The 24,217-nt window shown below is 53.6% G+C and overlaps 1 protein-coding gene across 1 annotated transcript; it reads right to left on the bottom strand.

Moving 5' to 3' along the window:
- Positions 1-2,644: 2,644 nt before the first annotated feature.
- LOC134512701 (neuronal acetylcholine receptor subunit alpha-10-like) lies at positions 2,645-23,988 on the bottom strand. The gene is made up of 6 exons (XM_063328323.1): positions 23,977-23,988; positions 6,428-6,579; positions 5,806-6,064; positions 5,198-5,293; positions 3,286-3,463; positions 2,645-3,129 (listed from the first exon to the last, which is right to left on the bottom strand). The coding sequence occupies exons 1-6, from the start codon at positions 23,986-23,988 to the stop codon at positions 2,645-2,647; spliced, it is 1,182 nt and encodes a 393-aa protein (XP_063184393.1).
- Positions 23,989-24,217: the final 229 nt, after the last annotated feature.

Below are 24,217 nucleotides of genomic sequence, written 5' to 3'. Positions count from 1 at the left end.
TCCCAAAAAGATGACTTCTGCTCCTGGACGAGCCCCCAAATTGTGAGAAATAAGTTCCGGTCCGAATGAAATAGGCTCAGGCAGAATCCTCTGGGAGGCACATTTTTATTCACGCTCTTGCAAGAGCGGGTGACCTAGCAAGTAGGCACACTTTCCGTTCTTGAAACACCACACCTTTTTATTTCCTAATCCCGGCCCAATTTTTCCCTCCCCTCTTTCCCGTTGGTTGGGTACTCCAGGGTTCAGGGTCTGTGCGAGGCGCCTAAAATTCTTCCCGCATGTCCTGCCGCTGTTTGCTTCTCTTTATGCTACACCTAAAGAGATTATCTGACTAGTTTATTTCCTTCCTTTTTGGTAACAAAAAAATTGCTCAATGTCATTAGCCCTGGTTAAATGTATGACTACCCTTCCAGACGCTAATGCAGTAGGAATCAGTTTGTCCTTTTGTCTGTGTGATAAGAGATGTTCTACAAGCCTTTGCTGGAGCCTCTTTGTCTCAGTCATTCCCTTATCGTGTCACCTCTGATGGAAACGGCTTTTCTCCTCTGCAAAAGCAACACCTGCCTTTCTTACACCCCTGAGCGGAGTCGGCGCAGGGCTGGGGTCTCGGTGGGACCCCCGTCCGCGCTGCTCTGCGCTTTCCATGCTGCCTGGCCCCTTTGCCTTCCTCCTCGGCCCCTGGGTCTGCCCTGGCCGGGCTCCCTCCTCGCCCCGGGGCTCCCCGCGGGGACAGCGGCTCCTTCCCCTCGCCATGTGCCCCCAGCCGGGTCCCTGCACTCAGCCGGGGGCGGTGCTGCTGGCCCCCCGCGCTCCCCTCGCTACGGCCATCCCTGCTGCCAGCGTCTGTGCGCCATCCCAGCCAGCCCGAGGGCACTCCGTGTCCCCTGCACCCTGTTCCGGCTGCCCCAGCGCCTCCGGCTCTCATCCCCCAGTTCCCCCATCACCCACGGGTGTCCCCCCGGGTTTGGCCACCGTCCCCCTCCCCACCAGCTGATCGGTCCCCTCCACCGGTGACAAGATGTCATGAGCCCCGAGGCCTCCGACAGCCACTCTGTGGGGTGTGGGGCAGGGATGGGGACGAGGGGCCCAGCCCCCCCCGGCACAGGCTGTCGGGCAGGGTGAGCGCGGACCAGCCGCCGTCGCTGTCGCAGGAGAAGAGCCAGAGGTCACTCAGCCAGAGCTGATGGAGTCATTATTTTATTGAGGACGGATCAGTAAATGCAGGGGGGTGAGATATTCCGTAAGGCCAGATGTATCGGCAGGAAATGCTCCGCTATTTACCGCACGCGGGGTTTGGGTGGGATACAAAGGTCATGGCGTCGGTTTCCCGTATGTATCTTAAATGTCACAGGTATGCAAAGGTACGGTGTCTCTCAGCCTCGAGGGGTCCCCTTGAGAGGGGTCCCTGCTCCAGGGGACAGTCCCCACCTGGGCAGGGGGAGCTCCACAGACCCCGATGGCTGCGGGTGTTTAGAGCATCGAGGGGTTGAGTCGTAGTCGGGTTTTCTGCTGCGTTCAGGCTGTTTCAGCCACTTACCAGCCCGATCTCCAGCCGAAACAGGGCTGGTTTTTGGTTTTGGTGCTGAGCTCTCGCTGACGGCCTCATGCAAGAGCATTAACTTGGGTTTGGCTGAGCATCTGCCTGCACCCAAGTGTGGTTCGCTCACACAGCAGGGCTGCACCCCTCACTGTCCCCTACCCGCGCAACAACCTGCACCCGCCCCTGAACGTGGCGGCTTCCCCTTGTGCGGCTCCAACGGCAGCTTCCCCTTCAAATTCCCCCACTCCAACCTGGCGAGAGCCCTGCAGCTGCTGCGGGACCCTGCCAGCCACCCGCGGCACCCAAGTGCTGCCCCACACCCGCCATGGGTGCTATGGTGGACCCCAGCACTGACCTGCCCTGCCCTGGGTGGGCAGCAGCCCCAGAGCTCCACGAGCCCCGCGCTCTGTCACCAAAGGCGTCGAGGGCCAGACCCCTCCGTCCCTCCTGGGCACCATCCTGGCCCCAGCCAGCACCCGGAGGGGCCATGGGGGGCTGCCCTACTCCCCTGGGACCCTCAGCAGGGCTGCCGGACACTGGAGTGGCGTCTCGGGGGGCTGCAGCAGACCCGGCCCCTGGCCAGGCAGGGTGGCAGGCACTGGTGGGGACACAGGAGGAGCGGAAGGTGTCTCTTTATATATATATATAAATATATATATATGGTCCAGAGGAGGCCCCGGAGATGCTGGGAGGGCTGGAGGCCCTCTGCTGTGAGGACAGGCTGAGAGAGTTGGGGGCGTTCAGGCTGGAGAAAGAAAGGTCCGTGGAGACCTTGGAGCCCCTTCCAGTCCCTCAAGGGTCTCCAGGAAAGCTGGGGAGGGACTCTGGATGAGGGAGGGGAGCCATGGGACGAGGGGGAAGGGGTGAAGGGGGGACGAGGGGTGAAGGGGACGAGGGGGGAAGGGGGGGGCCGTGACCTCTCAACCCTTCAGCCGGGGCAGCCCCGGCCGAGTCAGGTTCCCGCTCTCAGGCTCCTCTTCCCTGGCGCTGCTGGATCTTCCATGCTGCAGGACCACAAAGGGCCAAGGGGGGCTCAGGACGAGCCACCCCCATAGGGCACCCGTGGCCACCACTGCCCCTGGGGGCAGTGAGTCCCCAGGGCCATCATGCAGCATTGCCCAGGACCAGCACACTCATGAGGAAGACCATGAGGAAGAAGACCCACATGAAGAAGCGGTCCATCACCTTGGCCACCTTCTTCCACTCGCCGGTCCAGCGCTGGGAGGCTTGGTGATGCCGGCAGCAGCTGGCGACGTAGCCCATGTTCCTCAGCAGGCCATCGTGGTGGCACAGGCAGCAGTCCCGGGGACAGCCCCCTGCCTCGGCACCCACCTCCCCCTCCATGGGGCTCTCCCCCAGCCCCCCAGTGTCCTCCCTGCACGCCTGCCTGCCCAGCACCCGCCGGGGGCTCTTGCAGCTCTCGCCCACCTCGTAGACACAGCAGAGCCGGGCCATGTGGTGGAGGATGAGCCACCTGGCCCAGGGGGGCACGGGCCGGGGCCCCGGGCCGCAGTGGTGGACGTTCATGATGAAGATGGTCAGCGCGGTGGAGGCCGTGATCATGGTCATGGTGGCGATGTAGTACTTCCCTGCGTGGGTAATGGGTGGTGATGCCGCGGTGGGGTGGGGAGAGACCTGTGCCCACCTCCCCCCATCGAAACCCCCCCTGGCATGGGGGGGTGCCCACCACCCCGGTGCAGACGCCCTGGTCCCATGGGAGGGTCCTGGGTGCCATCAAGGCTCACCGATGAACGGGACGCTCTCCGAGGGCTGCGTGCTCTCCACCACCAGCAGCTGGAAGACGGTGAGGGCCAGCAGCACTGTCACCCCCAGTGAGACCTTCTCCCCGGAGTCGGCCGGCAGGTAGAAGCCAAGGGGTGCCAGGAAGGAGACCATGATGCAGGGCAGGAGCAGGCTGAAGATGTGAACATAGTGACCAAGGATGAGGAAAAGGCTGAGGTACTTAATGCAGTCTTTGCCTCAGTCTTCAGCAGTAGGACCAGTTGTTCCCTGAGTACCCAGACCCCTGAGCTAGAAGACAGGGATGGGGAGCAGAATGAAGCCCCTGTAATCCAAAGGGAAACGGTGAGGGACCTGCTTCAGCACCTGGAGCTGCACAAATCTATGGGGCCGGATGGGATCCACCCAAGGGTATTGAAAGAGCTGGCGGAAGTGCTCGCCAGGCCACTTTGCATCATTTATGAGCAGTCCTGGACAACCGGGGAGGTCCCAGCTGACTGGAGGTTAGCAAATGTGACACCCATCCACAAGAAGGGCCGGAAGGAGGATCCGGGGAACTACAGGCCAGTCAGTCTGACCTCGGTGCCTGGGAAGGTCATGGAACAGATCCTCCTCAGTGCCATTACACGGCACATGCAGGAGAACAGGGTGATCAGGCCCAGTCAGCATGGGTTTGTGAAGGGCAGGTCATGCCTATCAAACCTAATATCCTTCTACGATAAGGTGACCCACTTAGTGGATGAGGGAAAAGCTGTGGATGTTATCTACTTGGACTTTTGCAAAGCTTTTGACACCGTTTCCCACAGCATTCTCCTGGAGAAACTGGCTGCTCATGGCCTGGACAGGTGTACTCTTCGCTGGGTAAAAAACTGGCTGGATGGCCGTGCCCAGAGAGTGGTGGTAAATGGAGTTCAATCCAGTTGGTGTCCGGTCACAAGTGGTGTCCCCCAGGGCTCGGTGCTGGGGCCGGTTCTCTTTAATATCTTTATCAATGATCTGGATGAGGGGATCGAATGCACCCTCCGTAAGTTTGCAGATGACACTAAGCTGGGCGGGCGTGTTGATCTGCTTGAGGGGAGGTTGGCTCTGCAGAGGGATGTGGACAGGCTGGACCGATGGGCTGAGACCAATGGTATGAGGTTCAACAAGGCCAAGTGCCGGGTCCTGCACTTGGGTCACAACAACCCCATGCAGCGCTACAGGATTGGGGCAGAGTGGCTCGAAAGCAGCCCGTCAAAAAAGGACCTGGGGGTGTTGGTTGACTGCCGGTTGAATACGAGCCAGCAGTGTGCCCAGGTGGCCAAGAAGGCCAACAGCATCCTAGCCTGTATCAGGAATAGTGTGGTGAGCCGGACTAGGGAAGTGATCATCCCCCTGTACTCGGCACTGGTGAGGCCCCACCGCGAGTACTGCGTTCAGTTTTGGGCCCCTCGCTACAAGAGGGACATTGAGGTGTTGGAGCGTGTCCAGAGAAGGGCTACAAAGCTGGTGAGGGGTCTGGAGGACAAACCTTATGAAAAACGACTGAGGGAGCTGGGGTTGTTTAGCCTGGAGAAGAGGAGGCTGAGGGGAGACCTTCTCGCTCTCTGCAACTCCCTGAAAGGAGGTTGTAGAGAGATGGGGGCTGACCTCTTCTCCCTGGTGACAAGTGATAGGATGAGAGGAAACGGGTTCAAGTTATGTCAGTGGAGGTTTAGATTGGATATTAGGAAACATTTTTTCACTGAAAGGATTATTAAACATTGGAATAGTCTGCCCAGGGAGGTGGTGGATTCACCATCCCAGGAGGTGTTTAAAAAAAAGGGTAGATGGGGCACTTAGGGACATGTTTAGAAGTGGCTTTTGTCAGGGTAGGTTAAAGGTTGGACTTGATGATCTTAAAGGTCCCTTCCAACCTCAGCGATTCTATGATTCTATGTAGAAGGAGGCGCGGCGGCGGAGGAGCAGCGTGTAGGTGACGTCAGGGTAGGGCTCGGAGCAGCAGCCGTAGGTGATGACGTTCCTCGTGGCCGGTGTTATAGATTGTGGCCCAATAATTGACAGGAACCAGTCCAATTAATCAAATTAGTTTATTAAGCAAGCGGCAGCAAGCAAAACAGCGCTGGGCGGCCGGGGAGTCTTTGCTCCGCCAACGGTGCACACCCACTTCCCAAAAGTAGTTGATTATATACTCTTCTGGTTCCCGTATATGTGTCAATCCTGGTATATTCTGTGTCTGAGCGACGTGTTGCTAGGGGGTCGGTCTTGTCCCGCCTCCTGATGGTGGTGGGGCTGAAGGCTCCTCATCTTTATCAGTGTCCTTGGGGAGACTCTTTTCAGCTTATCTCACAACTTACCTCTTCCCTTTGAAGTGTTAAAACAAACCAGATGCCTGTGATTTAGGCCTTGAGGTATCAAAGTGCACCAGACAGCACGCTGGATGCCTGCGATTTAAGTATGTGAAGAGTCGAAAAAGTGTAAGTTTTCACCAGCCTTTAAGAAAGCCTGATTTGATTAACAAACATGATTCTACTTATTACAGCCGGCATGCCCAGCGCCTCCCACTCCACGTTCTCCACGAAGTCCGTCAGGTCCCCGGTGTCCAGCCGGTTGCGGAGGTCGATCTGGTTCCCATTGTAGGTCCAGGAGCCGAAGGTGAGGCGGCACCGCTGCCCGTCGAAGGGCAAGTAGGAGACATCCACCTTGCAGGAGCTCTTGGTGATGGCGGGCGAGTCCCACGTGATGTGCCCGTCGGAGCGCAGCACCACGTTGGTCTCCACCGAGCCGCCAAAGCCGTCGTCGGCGCTGGGGGAGGGATCGCTGTGGGGCCAGGATGGCCCCGAGCCCCACGTGGGGCAAGGGTCTGCGGGGCCGGGGCCGAGCACTGTCCCCAACCCCGTGTCCCCTCCCCACGTCACCCCCAGGAAGAGGGGGCTCGCTGCCCCTGGTCACCCCCGTGGTGGCACATCCCAGCTGCCAGGTGGGTGGCACACCAGGCTGATGCCAGCACCTCCTGCCGCCGCCTTCTCACCCAGTCGAGGTGACCGTCTCCCCACATCCCCCACACCAGGACCCCCCTGCTCCCCGTTGGCAACACCCCCAGCCGCAGCCTCAGCCCCCCCAGCTCCGGGAGCAGCCGGGGGGTGGGGGAGGGCGAGCAGCACCCACTCGTTGTAGAGGATGATGATGGCCGGCCGCCAGACGTAGCTGCTGGGGATGCGGATGCTGTCGATGCCGCCGTAAGCGTCCTTGTCCCAGGCGAGGTGGGCATCCAGCCAGGCCTGACGGACCCACAGGTAGGAGGTGAGGACCTGGTTCCTCTCCTCCTGCTGAGGGCAGAGGGTGGGGTGGGGGACGGGGACGGGGACAGGGACAGACCTCGCTGCCCCCCTGTGGAATAAATACTACATTGGCTAAAAACACAAAAGTACAGCATTGTTCACACATGAAGGAAAAGTAGAAAATCAAGAGGCTTCTGAGGGAGAAAACAGCTGCAGCTGGCATGAAGAATACAACACCTGTGGTTCCCTGATAAGCTACATGAGGTACGGGACGGGATGCAATTATTCCGCGGCTTTACCTTAGGATGTATAGCGGATACGGGAATGGGATGATACCAGGAAACAGATAAGCTGCCAATTAGCTGCCCGCTCCATACTCGGAGCCAACATTTTGCCAAATTTTGATGAAATGCTATCCTTTGTGCGAACTTTGCTCGTTAGAATGTCATTATAATACCAAAACACACCTCCACCCCGAAGGCTACCCGCCTCCAAGGTGCGACCGCTCCTTCTTGAGCCTGCGCCCTGAGCTTCTTGTAAACTAGACCTTTAATTGTGAAGCGAGAAAAATTTACACCACTCATGGTAAAAGTATGTACGACTAAAGTCACTCAAACTCCACCTCGAAGATAACAAATAGTAGAAAAATAGCCCGAGAGAGGGGGGATACCCAGGGAAGACACCATCGCAAAGAATTCCATCACTGGCTTCTGGGAGCAGGCGACGGGCTGAGCCTCTCTTCCCCCCCATAGGGACACCTTTGGGTAAGACGTAGATTATACCGAGGGCTCCCTCGGGAAACTCAGAAATTTCTCTAGAGACTCTCTTTTCTACATGTATAGCCAGGCTGTATCGTTAGAACGTTGTCCCGCGTTTTGTAGATGTAACAATACTTTCATTTGCACGTGCTTTGCAGACAGTGTATTTATCACCGGCTGCCCTAAGAACCTATCTATCTGTTGCTTAAATAAACTGCACTTTTTGAAGTAGCTCGTCCTTTTGGTTTCTCACTGAACGCGACCAAAGACTCGAGAGTGGCCGTGCTAGTTCATGAGCACAACTGGACTGAAGGTGCAGTCCAGTAGTAGTGTATCCATCCATGCAGCCAGCCAGCCTGTCCAGGGCCCTCTGCAGAGCCTTCCTTCCTTCAAGCAGATCAACACTCCCACCTAGTTTGGTGTCGTCTGCGAACTTACTGAAGGTGCACACAATCCGCTCATCCAGATCATTGATAAAGATTTTAAACAAAACTGGCCCCAAAACTGAGCCCTGAGGGACACCACTGGTGACCGGCCGCCAAGAGGATTTCACCGAACTAATCACAACTCTCTGGGCATGGCCATCCAGCCAGTTTTTAACCCAGCAAAGAGTACACTTGTCTATGCCACGATTCGCCAGCTTCTCCAGGACAATGCTGTGGGGGACGGTGTCAAAGGCCTTACCAAAGTCCAGAGAGACAACGTCCACAGCCTTCCCCGCATCCAGCAGGCGGCTCACATGGTCATAGAGAGAGATCAGGTTGTTAAGCAGGACCTCCCTTTCCTAAACCCATGCTGGCTGGCCCTGATTCCGTGGCTGCCCTGCACTTGCCGTGAGAGCTCACTCAAGATGATCCTCTCCACGATCTTCCCTGGTACCGACGTCAGGCTCACAGGCCCGTAGTTCCCCGGATCCTCCTTCCGACCCTTCTTGTAGATGGGCGTCACATTAGCCACCCTCCAGTCATCTGGTACCTGCCCTGTTGACCAGGATTGTTGATAAATGATGGAGAGAGGCGTGGTGAGCTCTCTCGCCAGCTCCCTGAGTACTCTTGGGTGAATCAGTCGGGACGGACAAACGACAAGACTCTCCTTGAAGAGTTAAGTTAAGCTCTCTCTTTATTACAAACTTGGCTTTCTTATATATCTAATCTTTTGTTCATGTGTTCTTTCTACGCATTAGCGTAGCTTCCTCAAATAATGTCTGCCCTAGGTTCGTCCATTGCGTTACACTAAATGCCGTAACCGACGTTACTTCTCCTCCCTCTTCCTTTCCCCACAATAGCATTTTTCGCAAGGTCACTTCAGGGAGGATTACGCCCTGCCGCTTTAACAGCAGCGTCCATGTGGAGAGTACAGTCTGCTCTTCCTTAGTTAACTTCTCTCCCATGTCCCCAGTGGCTCACCTACTACAGGTGTCTTCTGAAATATGATCCGGATCCGTCAACAGCTCTGCCCGCTGTCTTCAGCTTCACTGGGCTCCGTCCCCACGACTATTTCCAGTCGTCTTCTTCCTCAGTATCACGTCGGGGTCACCAATTGTCGTTTCAGTCGGGACGGACAAACGACAAGACTCTCCTTGAAAAGTTAAGTTAAGCTCTCTCTTTATTACAAACTTGGCTTTCTTATATATCTAATCTTTTGTTCACGCTCCGTTCACGTGTTCTTTCTACGCTTTCAATTGGTTAGGTTACATAGCACACGCGCTCGTAGCTACAATACGATTGGTTATTGAAATCCTGTTCGCATTGCTCAAAATCTGGCTTCCTCACAGCCTAACTCTCCTTGTTCTCTGAAGCGATCTTCTTCTTTCTCCTTTTTGTTACTTTGCCCTTATATGACGCAACTCGCGGCCTTCTTACGGCTACACTGCAATCTCTATCTCTTCTGTCAAAGGGTCTACGGGCCTGCCGCATCCCCCAACATGTATGTTATTGCATGCCTTAGTAGATTGCTCTGTGTTATGCCCTGTGAGACTAAAATGAACCCAGCAGAAGCGGTCTCTTGAGCAAGGGGGTGGAATATGGGAAAGCAACGGCAGATCGGCGAGGAGGATTGTAAATACACTCAAGGGACTCGCACCTGGGTGCTGGAAAACACATATATCACACCAATCGTTATTCAGTCTCGGGTGCTGGCAAGAAAAACGTTTGGATGACATAAGCCTGTGATGGACTCACAGACACCTCATCTAGCTGCTTGAGGATCTTGGCCTGTTGTGGAAGAAGATCAAAGCACAGTACCAGCAAGAACAGGGAGTCCGCATGCGCTCTTGCTAACGAGGACTCTTTTGCTGCCAAGGATTCGTGATAACAAGGACTCTCTTGCTGCCAAGGATAAGTTTAACAATGCTACTAGTACCGCTATTTCTGAGTTGTTGCTGGATGTAGATAGTATTCGATATGCGATGTTGCAAAACAGAACTGCTACTGATTTTTTGCTTTCAGCTCACAGACACGGTTGTCAAGATTTTAAAGGACTGTATTGTATGAATCTAAGTGACCACTCCAAATCCATCCATGCCCAGTTGCAGGAACTGCACCGACCGAACCAGCAACTTGTGGAGACCACTGGGTGAAATCTCTTTGCTGGATGGACTTGGGGGTGGGGTTGGTTGAAGCAAATTATACTCATTGCCTGTGTGGAAGGAATTTGTCTGTTATGTTTAGTATGCTGTTTGCCGTGTTTAATAAGCATCATACGATCAGTTGTAAATGCCGCTTTGCATCGTACCCTCGTACGAGTTGTAGAATATGTTGCTCTAAAAACTATGTGTGTATCCATGAGAACCCGACCTTCACAGAAGAAGCTAAGACGGGATTACAACAATGGAGTCACGTATCAGACAGCCGCTGTTAGCAAAGCTGGATCATGAGTTTGGTGAGACTCGCTGCATACGCTGGCCACGCGTGCAGCGACTCTGGCCTGTACTTTTCTACTCAGTCCAGTGCAGGAGAGTCTGGTGGGACTTGCTGCGTGCACTGGCCACGCGTGCAGCGGCTCGAGCCTGTACTTCTCCACTCAATCCAGTGCAGGATATAAGGGGGCTGTCTCGGGTCAGAGACGGGGAGAGAGACATGAGCGAGGGGGAGAGAGACATGAGCGCACTTTGAAGATACAGGGGATGCCCTGAAGCACTGTGTCTGCCCCCGCCCCCCCCCATAAGTTCTATGTTCATTAACCCCAACAGCTCCGAAGGCATTACAGCATGTTGCAAGATAAGATATAGTCTACTACTGCTGCAAGACGCATTGAACACCTTCCTACAAGAATTTCAACTTTATGCCCTGATAGGACAGTGGGATGATGCACTCGCAAAGAGCCTGACTGCACTAGAGTGGGTATTTTTGCCACATACCTTTTCAAAACCAGTAACTACGATGATTGAAATGTTACCGCGATTGTTTTTCCAGGGTCGTCTGTGCTGTCAGCAGCTTTCTGGAATGGATCCAAGCCACATACATGTCCCCACCAGAAAGGATGACCTTGACCCTTGGTTATCACAAAGTCTTAACCTCCTTAGTACATTATATTGGGCAAATAAATTATTCTTTCCCCTGGCACAGACTATTACAGTCACTTTCACAAATTCCTTTACAGCCGCGCATCCTGCTAGGACCAAAGCCTCTTGATGGCACCTGTTCGGTGTTTGCAGATGGTTCAGGGACACAGTAAAGGCTTTGGACTTATTTCAACAGGAACTGCTAAATGTAGGCAGAATCTCAATGTGTTACTGGTCTTGTTCAAAGACTTGAAGGAGCATTTATAAAACAAGTAGAGAACCAATGGTTATTTAGTCTCTTACTGCAATTACTGTTGCTTTTATGAAAAAGACAGTTTCCTTATTTTATTGTCCACATACGCTCTCATAGCTGTTTACTTGGCCCGTTAACTGAGGGAAACACAGTTGCGGATTATCACACTGTTGGTAACAACTCCCAACATTATGCAGCAAGCTAAAATGTCGCATGATTTTTTTTCATCAACATGCGAAGGCATTGAGGAAGCAATTTTCTTTGACACAACAAGAAGCACGTGATACTGTGTGAACGTGTGCCGGTTGTCAGCAGCTGGCTCCTCTGCCATCCTTTGCGGGGGTTAACCCGCGAGGGCTTACACCTGATGAACTTTGGCAATCCGATGTTACACGCATTATGGAATTTGGACATGTTTCAGTTGATTTGTTTTCACACTTTGTTGTAGCTACTGCTCATACAGGAGAGAAGGCTTGTGATGTTATTCGACATTGGTTGCAATGCATCGCAGTCGTGGGAGTACCGAAAACTATAAAAACTGATAATGAACCAGCTTATGTGTCCGCTAAAGTACAGGTCTTTTTTTTTTTACAGATACGAGGTATTAAACATGTCACCAGTATTCCTCATTCCCCGACTGGGCAAGCAATTGTGGAGCGTATGCATCATACTTTAAAAACCATGCTTGCTAAACAAAAAAGGGGGAATCCCGTAGGTATGACACCTCAAGAGTGAGTGTATAAAGCAACTCATGTTTTAAGTTTTCTAAACATGTCTTCTTTGTCATCCACAGCAGTAGAGCGACATTTTGTAAGAAGTGTTGAATGGCCTGAACAACCGAAGGTGTATTATAAGCACCCTAAATCGGGGTGCATGCTAACCACAGATAATACTGCAACAAATAGAAGTTGTGAGCAAGACAATTCTGTAATGATTTGTACTTCTCATCCGTCTGTTTGCTTCGGCTCAAAATGCAAGTATACAAGAATGTAATCAATCTTGTTGTGTAAAGTTAACGCTAGTAAGGTATAAAACAGCAGTAATATGGACAGGGAATCGGCAAAACGCATTAAAAACACGTCTTTCTCTGTATTGTGATTGGGAGTACAACTCTCGAAGACTTTGTGTTACATCTCTCCCCTGGAATACGTTGCTACATGGCTGAGAAATGGTTAAACACCATCTTCAAGGTGCTTTTGACATGTCGTTGCAAGAAAATATTCGTCCTTTACATGACCAGCTAAAAGCTCAAATACTAAACATTCAAGACTTAATGAACCGCAATGTATTTGAAATATTACAAAAGGATTTCTCGTGGGTAAATCCAAAGAAATTGGCTTTCTGGGCTAAATTTAGGAATCTGGGTATTTATTGCCTTAGCAGGGTTCTTCTTGATTCTGTTTTTAATTGTGTTTAGTATGATATATAACCTGCTAAGAGCGCCACAACGAGTAGAAGCACAAGTCATGGCCACCTTGTTAATAAATGGTCTGGTGTTAAACAAAAAAGGGGGAGATGGGGCAGATCTACGAGCAGAGGCCTGCGTACGGCCAAAGACACAGTGAGCAGCGCACACAGTAAACACAGAGCCAAGAGAACAGTTCGTACCTTCACTCCATCCTGTGACGACCATATAACGTTCCCGAATCTCGGACAAAGAATAGGGCTAAGTATTCTTCCTTCGCTGGGAACAGCCATGGCATTGAATATGTTGAATAAGATAGGGTGTTGGGCAAGTAAACAGATAAACCTTGCAACTGAAATCATATCTAGCTTGCTCACTGATGTTGATAGCATTCAGCATGCTACGTTGCAAAATCGAGCGGCTATTGATTTTTTGCTGTTAGCTCAGGGTCATGGATGTGAAGATTTTGAAGGTATGTGTTGCATGAACCTTTCCAACCACTCATCATCCATTCATAAGCAGTTGCGGGATCTGAAGGATAACATGTCCAAATTAAAAGTGGTCAAAAAGGTTTCGATGATTGGTTAAGCTCATGGGGTATAACGGGATGGTTATCAGATTTACTAAAGCAAGGGCTCATGCTATTGTTGGTTATATTACTATTGGTTATGGTAGCCTCATGTGTTCTCCGCAAAGTGACTGACATGATAGAAAATGCCATGCATAAGGTCTGGCTGGCTCAAGAAGAAAAAGGGGGGATTGTAGGAATGTGTCTGAGAGAAAATGGTCATGTGAGCCAGCCTCCCTACTATGAGAGATTAGAGTAAGAGCAAAACAGGTGGTAGAAGATGGAATTAGTACATGGCAAAAACGGGAACTGAGAAGGCAGAAAACATGTTGTGCTAATGACTAAGCAATTTACTATGCGAATTCTTGTAACCAATCTGCTGTGTGAACGAACTGCATGGACAGCGCGTGGACAGCGTAACTAGCTAATCAGAAATAAGCGAGTCGCGTGTACGGCGACAACACAGGGTATAAAAGGTGATGATCTGTGCTTAATAAACGGCTTCTGTTGGTTCACATTGGACCGTCTGGAGGCCAGTTATTTCTCCTCACCTAGCCAGCCTCGGAGCAGATCTCTGGGCGGTAGTCTTAAATAGTCGTTTAGCCCTAAAAAAGACCTGCAACGTATTCAGGAGACATAACACTAGGAACATGCTGGTTTGAGCATCCCAAGGATATTCAAAATTCTCAAAAGCTGTCACGCCTGACCCAAAGGAGAAAAGCCGTTTCCATCAGAGGTGACATGATAAGGGAATGACTGAGACAAAGGGGCTCCAGCAAAGGCTTGTAGAACATCTCTTATCACACAGACAAAAGGACAAACTGATTCCTACTGCATTAGCGTCTGGAAGGGTAGTCATACATTTAACCAGGGCTAATGACATTGAGCAATTTTTTTACCAAAAAGGAAAGAAATCAACCAGTCAGATAATCCCTTTAGGTGTAGCATAAAGAGAAGCAAACAGCGGCAGGACATGCGGGAAGAATTTTAGGCGCCTCGCACAGGCCGTGAACCCTGGAGTACCCAACCAACGGGAAAGAGGGGAGGGAAAAATTGGGCCGGGATTAGGAAATAAAAAGGTGTTGTGTTTCAAGAACGGAAAGTGTGCCTACTTGTTAGGTCACCCACTCTTGCAAGAGCGTGAACAAAAATGTGCTTCCCAGAGGATTCTGCCTGAGCCTATTTCATTCGGACCGGAACTTATTTCTCCCACCATTCTCTGTGTCCAGAGAAGGGCAAGGGAGCTGGTGAGGGCTCTGGAGCACAGGCCACGGCGCCGGGCCCTCAGCCGCCCCACAGCCGGGCGCAGCCCCGCCAAAGGCCCCGGCCCCGGCCCCGACCCCGGCCCACAGTGGCGGCCGATGGCGGCGCTCGGGGGTTCCCTCACAGGACGCGGCGGTGTTCCCCCCCCTCCGATTATTAACCACTCCTCATTTTTCAGACAGGCAGAGATGATCTGCTACCGAGAATCCCAAGGGAGATCAAGAGAGACTTCTGGGCCTTGGGATGACTAGGAAAGGGCTCAGGAGCGCAAGTCGTGCTCTCCTCTGTCGTTGCAGGCACAGGGAAGGATGAGGAAAGCAACAGGAAGAGCCCGCAGATCAATACCTGGCTGCGAGCCTGGTGTCAGCGGCAGGACTTCGGGGTTTTTGATCACAGCATGGTTTGACAGGACAGCAGGCCTGTTGGAGACAGATGGGATACACCTGCCTCAAAAGGGGAAAAGGATCCTTGCACAGGAGTTGGCAGGGCTCATCAAAGGGGCTTTCAAGTAGATTTGAAGGGGGAAAGGGATGAATCCGGCAGCAGAGACACAAGGGTCGTTGATGGGTTAGAAGCTACGGCTGCGCCTGGGAATGGTCAGGTAGGAGTGAAGCCTTCTTCCAGCAAAAAGGTGTCAGGATCAGCAGGCCAGCTGAAGTGCTTCCACACTCATGCCTGCAGCATGGGCAAGAAAGAGGAGGAGCTGGAAGCCATTGTGCAGCAGGACAGCTATGACGTAGTCGCTGTCACGGAAAGGTGGTGGGCTGACTCGCACGACTGGAGTGCTGCATTAGATGGCTACAAACCCTTCAGAAGGGACAGGCAAGGAAGGAGAGGAGGTGGGGTGGCCCTGTATGTTGGGGAGTGTTGTGAACATTGAGACCTTAATGATGGTAAACACCGGGGTTGAGTGTTTCTGGGTAAGAATGAGGGGGAGGGCCAAGAAGGCTGATATGACGGTCTGTTATAGACTGCCCAACCAGGACGGAGAGGCAGGTGAAATATTCTGTAAGCAGGTGGGAGAAATCTCACGATCACTGGCCCTTGCCCTGCTGGGAGACTTCAACCTACCAGGTATCAGCTGGGAACACAATAGAGCTGAGAGGGAAGAGTCTTGGAGGTTTCTGGGATGTGTGGGGATAAATTCCTGACACAGCTGGTGAGGGAACGCACTAGGGAAGGAGCCCTGCTGGACCTGCTGTGTGTGAACAGAGAAGGACTTGTGGGGGATGTGATGTTGGAGGCCGTCTTGGGCACAGTGACCATGAAATGACAGAGTTTTTGATTCTTAGAGAAGCAAGGAAGGGCGTCAGCAGAACTGCCACCATGGACTTCCGGAGGGCAGGCTTTGGTCTTTTCAGGAGCCTGCTGGAGAGAGTCTTCCTCTAGGTTTGGCTCAACACCCAGAAGAGAAGTGAAAAACTGTCTTCTCAATGGAAGACGACAGCGAAGCTGAGCAGAATCACTGGGCTCACCTACCTGATGTCTGTCTGAGACGTGTCTTCCATCGGTCAGACGACAGGGACAGATCTAACGCTGCCTTGCTCTGTAAAAATGGAATGGGGCCCTGCACTCGGGATCCCTCCCTCCTCCACGAAAGATGAAACTGGAATTTGGACTACTGGGGGAAGCCCCGTCTTACCAAGAAAATACTCAATGGCTTTGGCTAGGCAGTTTTGTGATAAAACACATGGAGGGATGACAATTTTTAATCAGATTGAGAAAATGTGGACAGCCCCCGGAAGACATGTGGCAGTAAAGGGGATTGTGAGTTCTTGGCCCACATGTTGGAAGTTTTCCGGTGCAAAACCCAAGCAGGAGGCTGGAGGGCAACCATGGTCATACTTCCCATTCCAAAGGCTGCAGATGGGTTAGGCTGACGTGCCTCCTGTGGAAGGCGTTAAGCACCTGCTGGTAATCATGGATCAACCCTCAGGAGGAGTAGAAGCTTTTCCTACCAGGAAAGCTGATCCCCCAGGAATGGTCAAAGCACTTTTGTGGGAAATCATTCCCAGATACTGACCGAAATGAAACCAGAGGATCAGACAGGGGTTCTCATTTTTCAGCAGGAATACTAAATAATATCTATAAAAGTTCAGCCTGGAGAAGAGAAGGCTCCGCGGAGACCTTCCAGCCCCTTCCAGTCCGTCAGGGGGCTCCAGGAAAGCTGGGGAGGGACTCTGGATGAGGGAGGGGAGCCATGGGACGAGGTGGAAGGGGTTTCCACTGCAAGAGGGGAGATTGAGCTAAGATCTTGGGCAGAAATTCTTGGCTGTGAGGGCGGTGAGCCCCTGGCCCAGGTTGCCCAGAGAAGCTGTGGCTGCCCCATCCCTGGAGGGGTTCAAGGCCAGGTTGGACGGAGCTTGGAGCAAGCTGGGCTGGTGGGAGGTGTCCCTGCCCAGGGCAGGGGGTGGCACTGGGTGGCCTTTAAGGTGCCTTCCCACCCAAACCATTCCCTGAAGGGGTGGGGCCCTTCTCCTTCTCCCTCCCTTCTTGTTATGATTTGAGAAACCCACCACAATTTCTTGTCCTTTAGACAACTACTCTGTCGCCCGATGACCCCTCCTCACCGGGGAAGAGGAATTGGGGAAAAACAAGGAAACATGAGGGTTGCAATAGAAATAGATTTACTAGGATAAAATTAAAGAATTTACACTAATAATGCTAAAGAAGCAGCGTCAATCCCGATATCAATATAAAATACCCAAGGACTACACCCAGCCCATTCCATCAGCAGGAAGCCGTGCACTCCCAGCAGGGGACAGCCAATGGGGGACACCGTGAGCGCTGCGGCTATGGGAGGAAGGGAAGGGCTCAGGGCTCCGGCACCGCAGCAAGGAGTTCTCTGCACCGCCGCCATCAAGGGAGAGTCGAACTACACAGCAGACTTTATAATTTGTACTGAATGTGATGTTCGTGCTATGAAATAGTCCTGTTGGCAGCCTGGGGCAAGTGCCCTCCTTGTCTTGCTCTTCCTCATCCCCTGCTGCATGTCACCAAGGGGGGCTCTGACTGCCTGTGATGTCACAAAGGGGGGCTCTGACTGCCCCATGATGTCACAAAGGGGGGACGTGCCCCCCTGCCACACTATAAAAGGGGGACGCGGTCCCCACTGGAGCCGTCAGCGGATGCTGGGCACCGCAGTCTGGCATTGTCTGGGCAGACTGCAGCCTCGGCCTCTGACACCCCAGCAGTCTTGCGGGTCCCGTCACTGGGGACCCAGGAGGACACTGGGGAGCCGCATCGCGGTTCTGTGCTGGTGACTCGGAGCACCGCAGCCACACCGGAGTCGGTGCCATGGGGCGCTCTGACGCCGTGTCTCCCCTGGGCCCTCTCATCCTGATCGTGATGGGGCTCAGCGTATTCTCATCTGTGCTGCAGAGCAAGCGGCTTCAGGTAGGTGGCTGTTGCACCACACTGTGCTGCGGCGTGGGGTGGCGAGGGATGGCATGGGGTGCTGTGGGGTGCCGTGGGGGGCTGTGGTGTGGGACTGGGAAGTGCTCCCGTCTCACCCAGCTCCTGGGGACCTTGCAGAAGTGGTGGAAGAAGAAGAGTAAGGAGAATCGTCAGACAAGCAAGACAGGAGCCCGGCCAGAGAAGCAGAGCGGTGAGTGGCCCCAGCACGGAGCACCCTGCAATCGGCTGACACCCCACGGCAGCCCTGAGCTGTGGCTGTGCCGGGGGCGGCGGCCGCTCAATCTATCTCCTCCCTCTGCAGCTTCTCGGGCAGTGTATGGAGAAGTGGAGAAATCCCATTCGAAGCAGGAGAAGCGGTGAGTGTGGGCGAGACCCCAGATGCTGCCCCAGACCCTCACCCCGTGCCCTGCCCCTGCCTGCGCTGGGCAGCCCTGACCGCCAGCCAAGGGGGGTGCTACCCGTGGGTCCCGCTGGGGTCTGGGGTGCAGCGGGGTCTCTTTCTCCTCCTCTGCAGGGCGAGTGCGGAGGCCTTGAAGAGGAAGCATCGCTCCCCACGGGCCCCGCTGGCCACCATGGACTCTGTGACTCACAGAGGCTCCTCTTCCCTCAACGCCCTCTACTCCTTCCCGGAGCCCTGGCCTGGTGCAATGGCGGAGCTGGCAGCACTCGACCGCTCAGGACTCCGCCATCCCCCAAGGGCTGTCAACGGGAGGGTGCAAGAGCCAGGGCCAGCCCTGTGCCAGGAGTCCCCACAGGAACTGCCTACAAGGACCAAGCAAGAGCCGGTCCCCAGGGAAAGCAGGGACAGGGCGCAGAGCCCTGTGCACACACAGCCTTCACCCTGCAGCCCCCCAGCCATGGCCTCGGACCAAGGGGAGCTGGTCATGGAGCTCCTCCGCTGTTTCGAGTGCACCCAGGAGATGGCCAGGCAGTGCTGTGAGATGCTGAAGGTGCTGCAGGCCCGTTGGCAAGGGGCAGCGGGAGCCTGTGACCAGAACCTCCCCGGGGAGCCCTTCCATCCCCTGGGCAGGATGGAGGCGCAGCAGCAGCTGGGGGCCACAGTGAAGCCCCAGCACCTGGGAGCGGAGTGGCCATGGGTGGATGCAAACACGGATAAGGCTGAGGATGGGGACATGGACAAGGAGGAGGACACAGGACCAGAGAGAAATGTAAAGGAGAAGGAAAGGAGTAGCCCTGTGGAGCTCGGCAGGGGGAGCCTGGCGGAAGTGAAGAGAAACAGCAAGATGGGGCCGGGCGAGAACAACTCCATGGGGCCAAGCACCAGCAGCCCCCCAGGCTCAGGCAGGAGCACCCCCATGGATGCGGAAGGGAGGAGGGACAGGGCGCAGAGCCCCGTGAATGTGCTTCCGCCGCCCAGCAGCCCCCCAGCCAGGGCCACGGACGACAAGTTGCTCTACTTGGAGCTCTTGGACACTGTCAAGATCTTGGAGGAGGAGAGGCAGCAGCGCGACGAGGTCATGGACAGGGAGTGTGACCAGGCGTCCCCAGGGCTGTGCCCGCTAGGACGGTGCCTGTGTCAGTGCTGCACCCGGCTCTGGCACCGCCTGAAGGACTGCTGGAGACGCTGCTGCCGGACGCGCCGCGTTGCTTCAGCAATTTCCCGCAATGGGTGGGAAGGGTGGGGCCGGGAAACCCCTAGAATGCCCCTCTTCTGAACCAATAAAAAAGTCAATATTTTCTCTATCCCTGTGACTGTCAGCAGATCAGTTTTGTCCCTTGACAGGAGCAGAGAATCAGTTTTGTGTAAGGACAACAGTATATGCTACAGTAATCCCAACTCTCCCATGGAGATCATAGAATCGTAGAATCTTCATGGTTGGAAACGACATTTGAGATCATGGAGTCCAATCATTGTGCAGCAGGACACCTATGACGTAGTTGCCGTCACGGAAACTTGGTGGGCTGACTCGCACTCCCTGCGGGAGCACAGCGCTCGTTCCCTGTGCACCTTGAATATCCAATGTCATATCCACGACCCTCATGGGCAAGCGGTCAGGGGAATGTCATGGGCCAACTTGGCCAAGAGAGCCCCAGAACTGTGCGTGAACCTCTTCTTTGAAAGAGTCACGAAGCACGATCACCTAGCCAGGATCCTGCTAGCGGAGATGCCAGTCAGCAGCATAAGAGTCTGCGGAGCTACAGTTTCAGAGACCCAGGCTGGAGAATGAGACGCACCCTCACCAACCTCCTCCCAGCCTCCTGGCGTGTTCTGCAGGTACGGGAACCCAGAGTGACATCTCACCGCGGTATCACAAAGCTAAGCAAAGTGATCCTCCAGGCCTTCTGCATAGCAGCGCTCAGCAGGAGGAATTCCTGACCACTTCAGTGTTATGGCCAGAGGGTCATTTTCATAAGCGAGCCACTGCGGTGTTCCACTCTAGCCTGGTTGAGGTTGTTGTCCTTGTCCAGTTGCGATGCCCGTTATGCCAGTCTTCACTGTCAGGCTGATGTCAGGTTGCCCTCATAAAAAGCTAAAACACCCAAAATACTGGTGCTGGGATGTCAGCTGTGAGCAAAAAGAGTTTTTCAGTCCGGAAAACCTCAGTTTGGTGAAACCGCTTTAGGCTTCTTCTAGTTAGACATGTTCACGTTTAGTAACTGGTAACTTGCTTATCCTTTCCGATGTTTCTGAACCCCACCCTTTTGCAGGGAAATCTGCGTATGAGGAGAAGAGTCTGTACACCCTGTTTGCTTGCGGCGCTGTAGCCTGCATCGGCCTGCACTCGTGGTTCTGCTCCCTTTTGGCAACACACAAACGTCTAGAGCGGATGTAAATTAACTGGTGCCCATGTCAGAGCCCTGTGGTGTCACGCAGGATGTGCCACCAAAGGTGTGCGACAGCCTTGACCCGCGTCAAGGAGCATCAGGTCTTTGCACGCCTGAGGGAAGCACACGGCCTGATGGTTGCTGACAGCGCTCTTGAGGTTCTGTTGCGCTGCAGAGCTTCCAATGAACAGGCGGGATCTGCAAAGCTTTCTAGAAATTGTCTTTGGATCTACTCTCGTACCGGGGATAATTTCCAATATGTCAAATAAGATCATGGCATGAGCTGAGGGTGCAGCATCTTCTAAGGGTAACAGAAGTTGTCTATCTCTTAGGGTGGGGTGCAATGCACAAGGGCCCCCCCATCTCCACGGGAGAGTTGGGATTACCGTAGCGTCTACCGTTGTCGTTACCCAAAACTGATTCTCTGCTCCTGTCAAGGGACAAAATTGATCTGCTGCCAGTCCCTTCTGTTGGTAGTATTGGGAAACTTGTTTATTGAATTCTAGTTACTGCGCTCACCAGTTCTGTTGAGCAGCACTAACAACATTTGTTCTTTTTTGAAGGAATTAACACTTCAGTGGAACAATGACCGTGAGCTGCTGGACGATGAGCTGCTACAGCTCACCTTGTCATGCCACAGGCTGTTCTTTCTGGAAGTGTGGGCCTTTCTAAGTGTCACCCCCGTGGAGGGGCTGCTCCAAAACCGGGCAGAAAGGAAATGCAGTTTGGCTACTCTAAAGGTAAGACTTTGTGCTTCAAAACTCCCATTCCCTTCCTCTCTCCAATAGCCAGAGAAAGGTGAGGTCCCCAGGGCCAGAGAAAGGGCGCTTACGGAAATGCTAACATAACTACCTTCCCTAGGTTACGTTTTAGCATTGTAACGAGCCTGAGAACCACTCGCAGAAACGGGGCTTTCCGACCTCCTCAGCCAGGTACAGAATGCTGCAGAGGCTGAACAACAAGCCCCAGCAGTTCCACGAGTCCTTCCTAGGCTGGGGGTCCCTCTGTCTCCTCTAGTCCAAGCTGGGGATTCTGAGTCACCTGCCAGCCCCGGCGCTTACGTCTACGCTTAAGTCGAGGCCGGGGGGTTGAATCCCACTAAACTGCAAAAAGATGGAAGCACATCTCACTCTTTAGGGATGCTGTGTTGAACCGGGCCAGACCACGACTGTGGCTGGTGTACACCATGCTGTCATGCTGCTTTGCATGCCAGATGCTGAATTCAGTGGATCCTCCCCGATGTGTGCAGCTCCCAGGGGTGCCTCGCTTCTGGGGGTAAAAGGAACCTGGCTCTCCCCAGAGATTCTTCAGCAGGAGACGGTGTTTTCCGTCAGTTTGGAGTGAAAACAGTCACACCTCAAGATTTTACTCCAAGCCAAGGCATTTGGCTTCTCTGGGTTCCTCATTAGTCACAGAGGCTTCTTGTTGTCATGAAATTTAATGGGCTGAGCGTGCTCCGTGTATCTGAGAGACACGACCCTCATTCATTCGTACAGGTCGGGATTTACACAGCCTGATAAGAGCCTAGTGAAGAGGCCCACAGAATCACAGAATGGTAGGGTTGGAAGGGACCTCTGGAGACCCTCCAGTCCAACCCCCTGCCAGAGCAGGGTCACCCGGAGCAGGTTGCACGGGAACGCGTCCAGGTGGGTTTGGAATGTCTCCAGAGACGGAGACTCCACCACCTCTCTGGGCAGCCTGTGCCAGGGCTCTGCCACCCTCACAGGAAAGAAGTTCCTCCTCATGTTTAGGTGGAACTTCCTATGGTCAAGTTTGTGCCCGTTACCTCTTGTCCTGTTGCTGGGCACCATTGAAAAGAGCCCGGCCCCATCCTCCTGACACCCCCCCTTTCAGTATTTCTAAGCGTTGATAAGATCCCCCCTCAGTCGTCTTTTTTCCAGACCAAAGAGACACAAGTCCCTCAGCCTTTCTTCATCAGAGAGGTGTTCCAGTCCCCTCATCATCCTGGTAGCCCTTTGCTGTCCCCTCTCCAGCAGTTCCCTGTCCTTCTGGAACTGGGGAGCCCAGAACTGGACCCAGTGCTCCAGACGCAGCCTCCCCAGGGCCGAGCAGAGGGGGAGGATGACCTCCCTCCACCTGCTGGCCACACTCTTCTTGATGCCCCCCAAGATGCCATTGGCCTTCTTGGCCACAAGGGCACATTGCTGGCTCATGGTCATCCTGTTGCCCACCAGGACTCCCAGGTCTCTTTCCACAGAGTTGCTCTCCAGCAGGTCAGCCCCCAACCTGGACTGGTGCAGGGGGTTATTCCTCCCCAGGTGCCGCACCCTACGCTTGCCCTTATTGAATTTCATAAGGTTCCTCTCTGCCCAACTCTCCAACCTGTCCGGGTCTCTCTGTATGGCGGCACAGCCTTCTGGTGTGTCAGCCACCCGCCCCCCCAGCTTTGTGTCATCAGCAAACTTGCTGAGGGTGCACTCTATCCCTTCGTCCAGGTCATTGATGAATATATTGAAGAGGACTGGACCCAGTACTGACCCCTGGGGAACACCACTCGTCACTGACCTCCAACTAGACTCTTTGCCCCTAATCACGACCCTCTGAGCTCTGTCTTTTAACCAGTTATCTGTCCACCTTATCTATGTCCATTTATCTAACCCACACCTCCTAAGCTTCCCTATGAGGATGCTGTGGGAGACCGTGTCGAACGCCTTGCTCAGCTCTTGCACGCTAGTTAGAGGAGGTTCAAATACCTGATTGACTCAGAGATTAATCATTTTGCTGTCGTCTACCCAATGGTATAAGCCAGAGGAAGCGAGAAGAACACCCAGTGCCATCTGCACGCAATGAATGCATCCTTTGGAGGGCTCTAGGAAGGGATTTGAATCTCGACAGCAGTGCCTCTGAACGAGAGAGACCTTTACAGCAAGACAGAGGCAAGGGACAAGGTTGCACTCCACGCGTTAAAATGTTGGACTTGGGAACGGGCCTCCTACATCTCCAGCATCATTTCTTCTTACCCTTGCTTTGTTTTTCCTCGCCAGAACCAAAGGAAGCAGCGAGCCCTTTTCCACCCTTACGGGCATCTCTAGGAAAAATAAGGCCCCCTCTTTCTTCAGCACCTCTCATTGTAGAGCTTCAAACACCTTACCAATGAAGCCCAGCGCGCTGTTTCCAATTTACAAAGAGGGAAACTGAGACGTGGGGTGATGTCCTGGTTTAACTTCAGCCACCAACAAAGAAACAGGCGGCCGCTCGCTTGCTTCCCCCCTGCCACGGGAGAGGGGTAGAATGGGAAGAAAAAGGCAAAACTTGTGGGTTGAGATCAAGGCAGTTTAACAGAACAGCGAAGGAAAGCAGAAAACCACAACAATAACGCTGTTAGAGGAATGTACAAAACACCATGAATGTACCGCTGCTCACCGACCGGACCCGGGAAGTACCTCTGTCCCGTGACAGCTCCTTGGGAAAACTGACCCTATTGCTGGCAGAACCGGGTGTTTTCCACCCTTTGTTCTATACTTTCAACGTCATGCCCAGATCTTACACTTTCCAATGAATTACCACCGCTTTTCCCTGTCTTTGATATATACACACATCTATAGACATACAGCTATCATAGAACGGTCGAGGTTGGAAGGGACCTTTCAGATCATCAAGTGCAACCATCAACCCAACACTGACAAAAACCACCGCTAACCCACGTCCCTCAGCACCACGTCTGCCCGGCTTGTAAATCCCTCCCGGGACGGTGACTCCACCA

This window comes from Chroicocephalus ridibundus, chromosome 1 (genome assembly GCF_963924245.1).
Source record: "Chroicocephalus ridibundus chromosome 1, bChrRid1.1, whole genome shotgun sequence".
Taxonomy (NCBI): Eukaryota; Metazoa; Chordata; class Aves; order Charadriiformes; family Laridae; genus Chroicocephalus; species Chroicocephalus ridibundus.
This window is presented reverse-complemented; position numbering and strand designations above follow the sequence as displayed.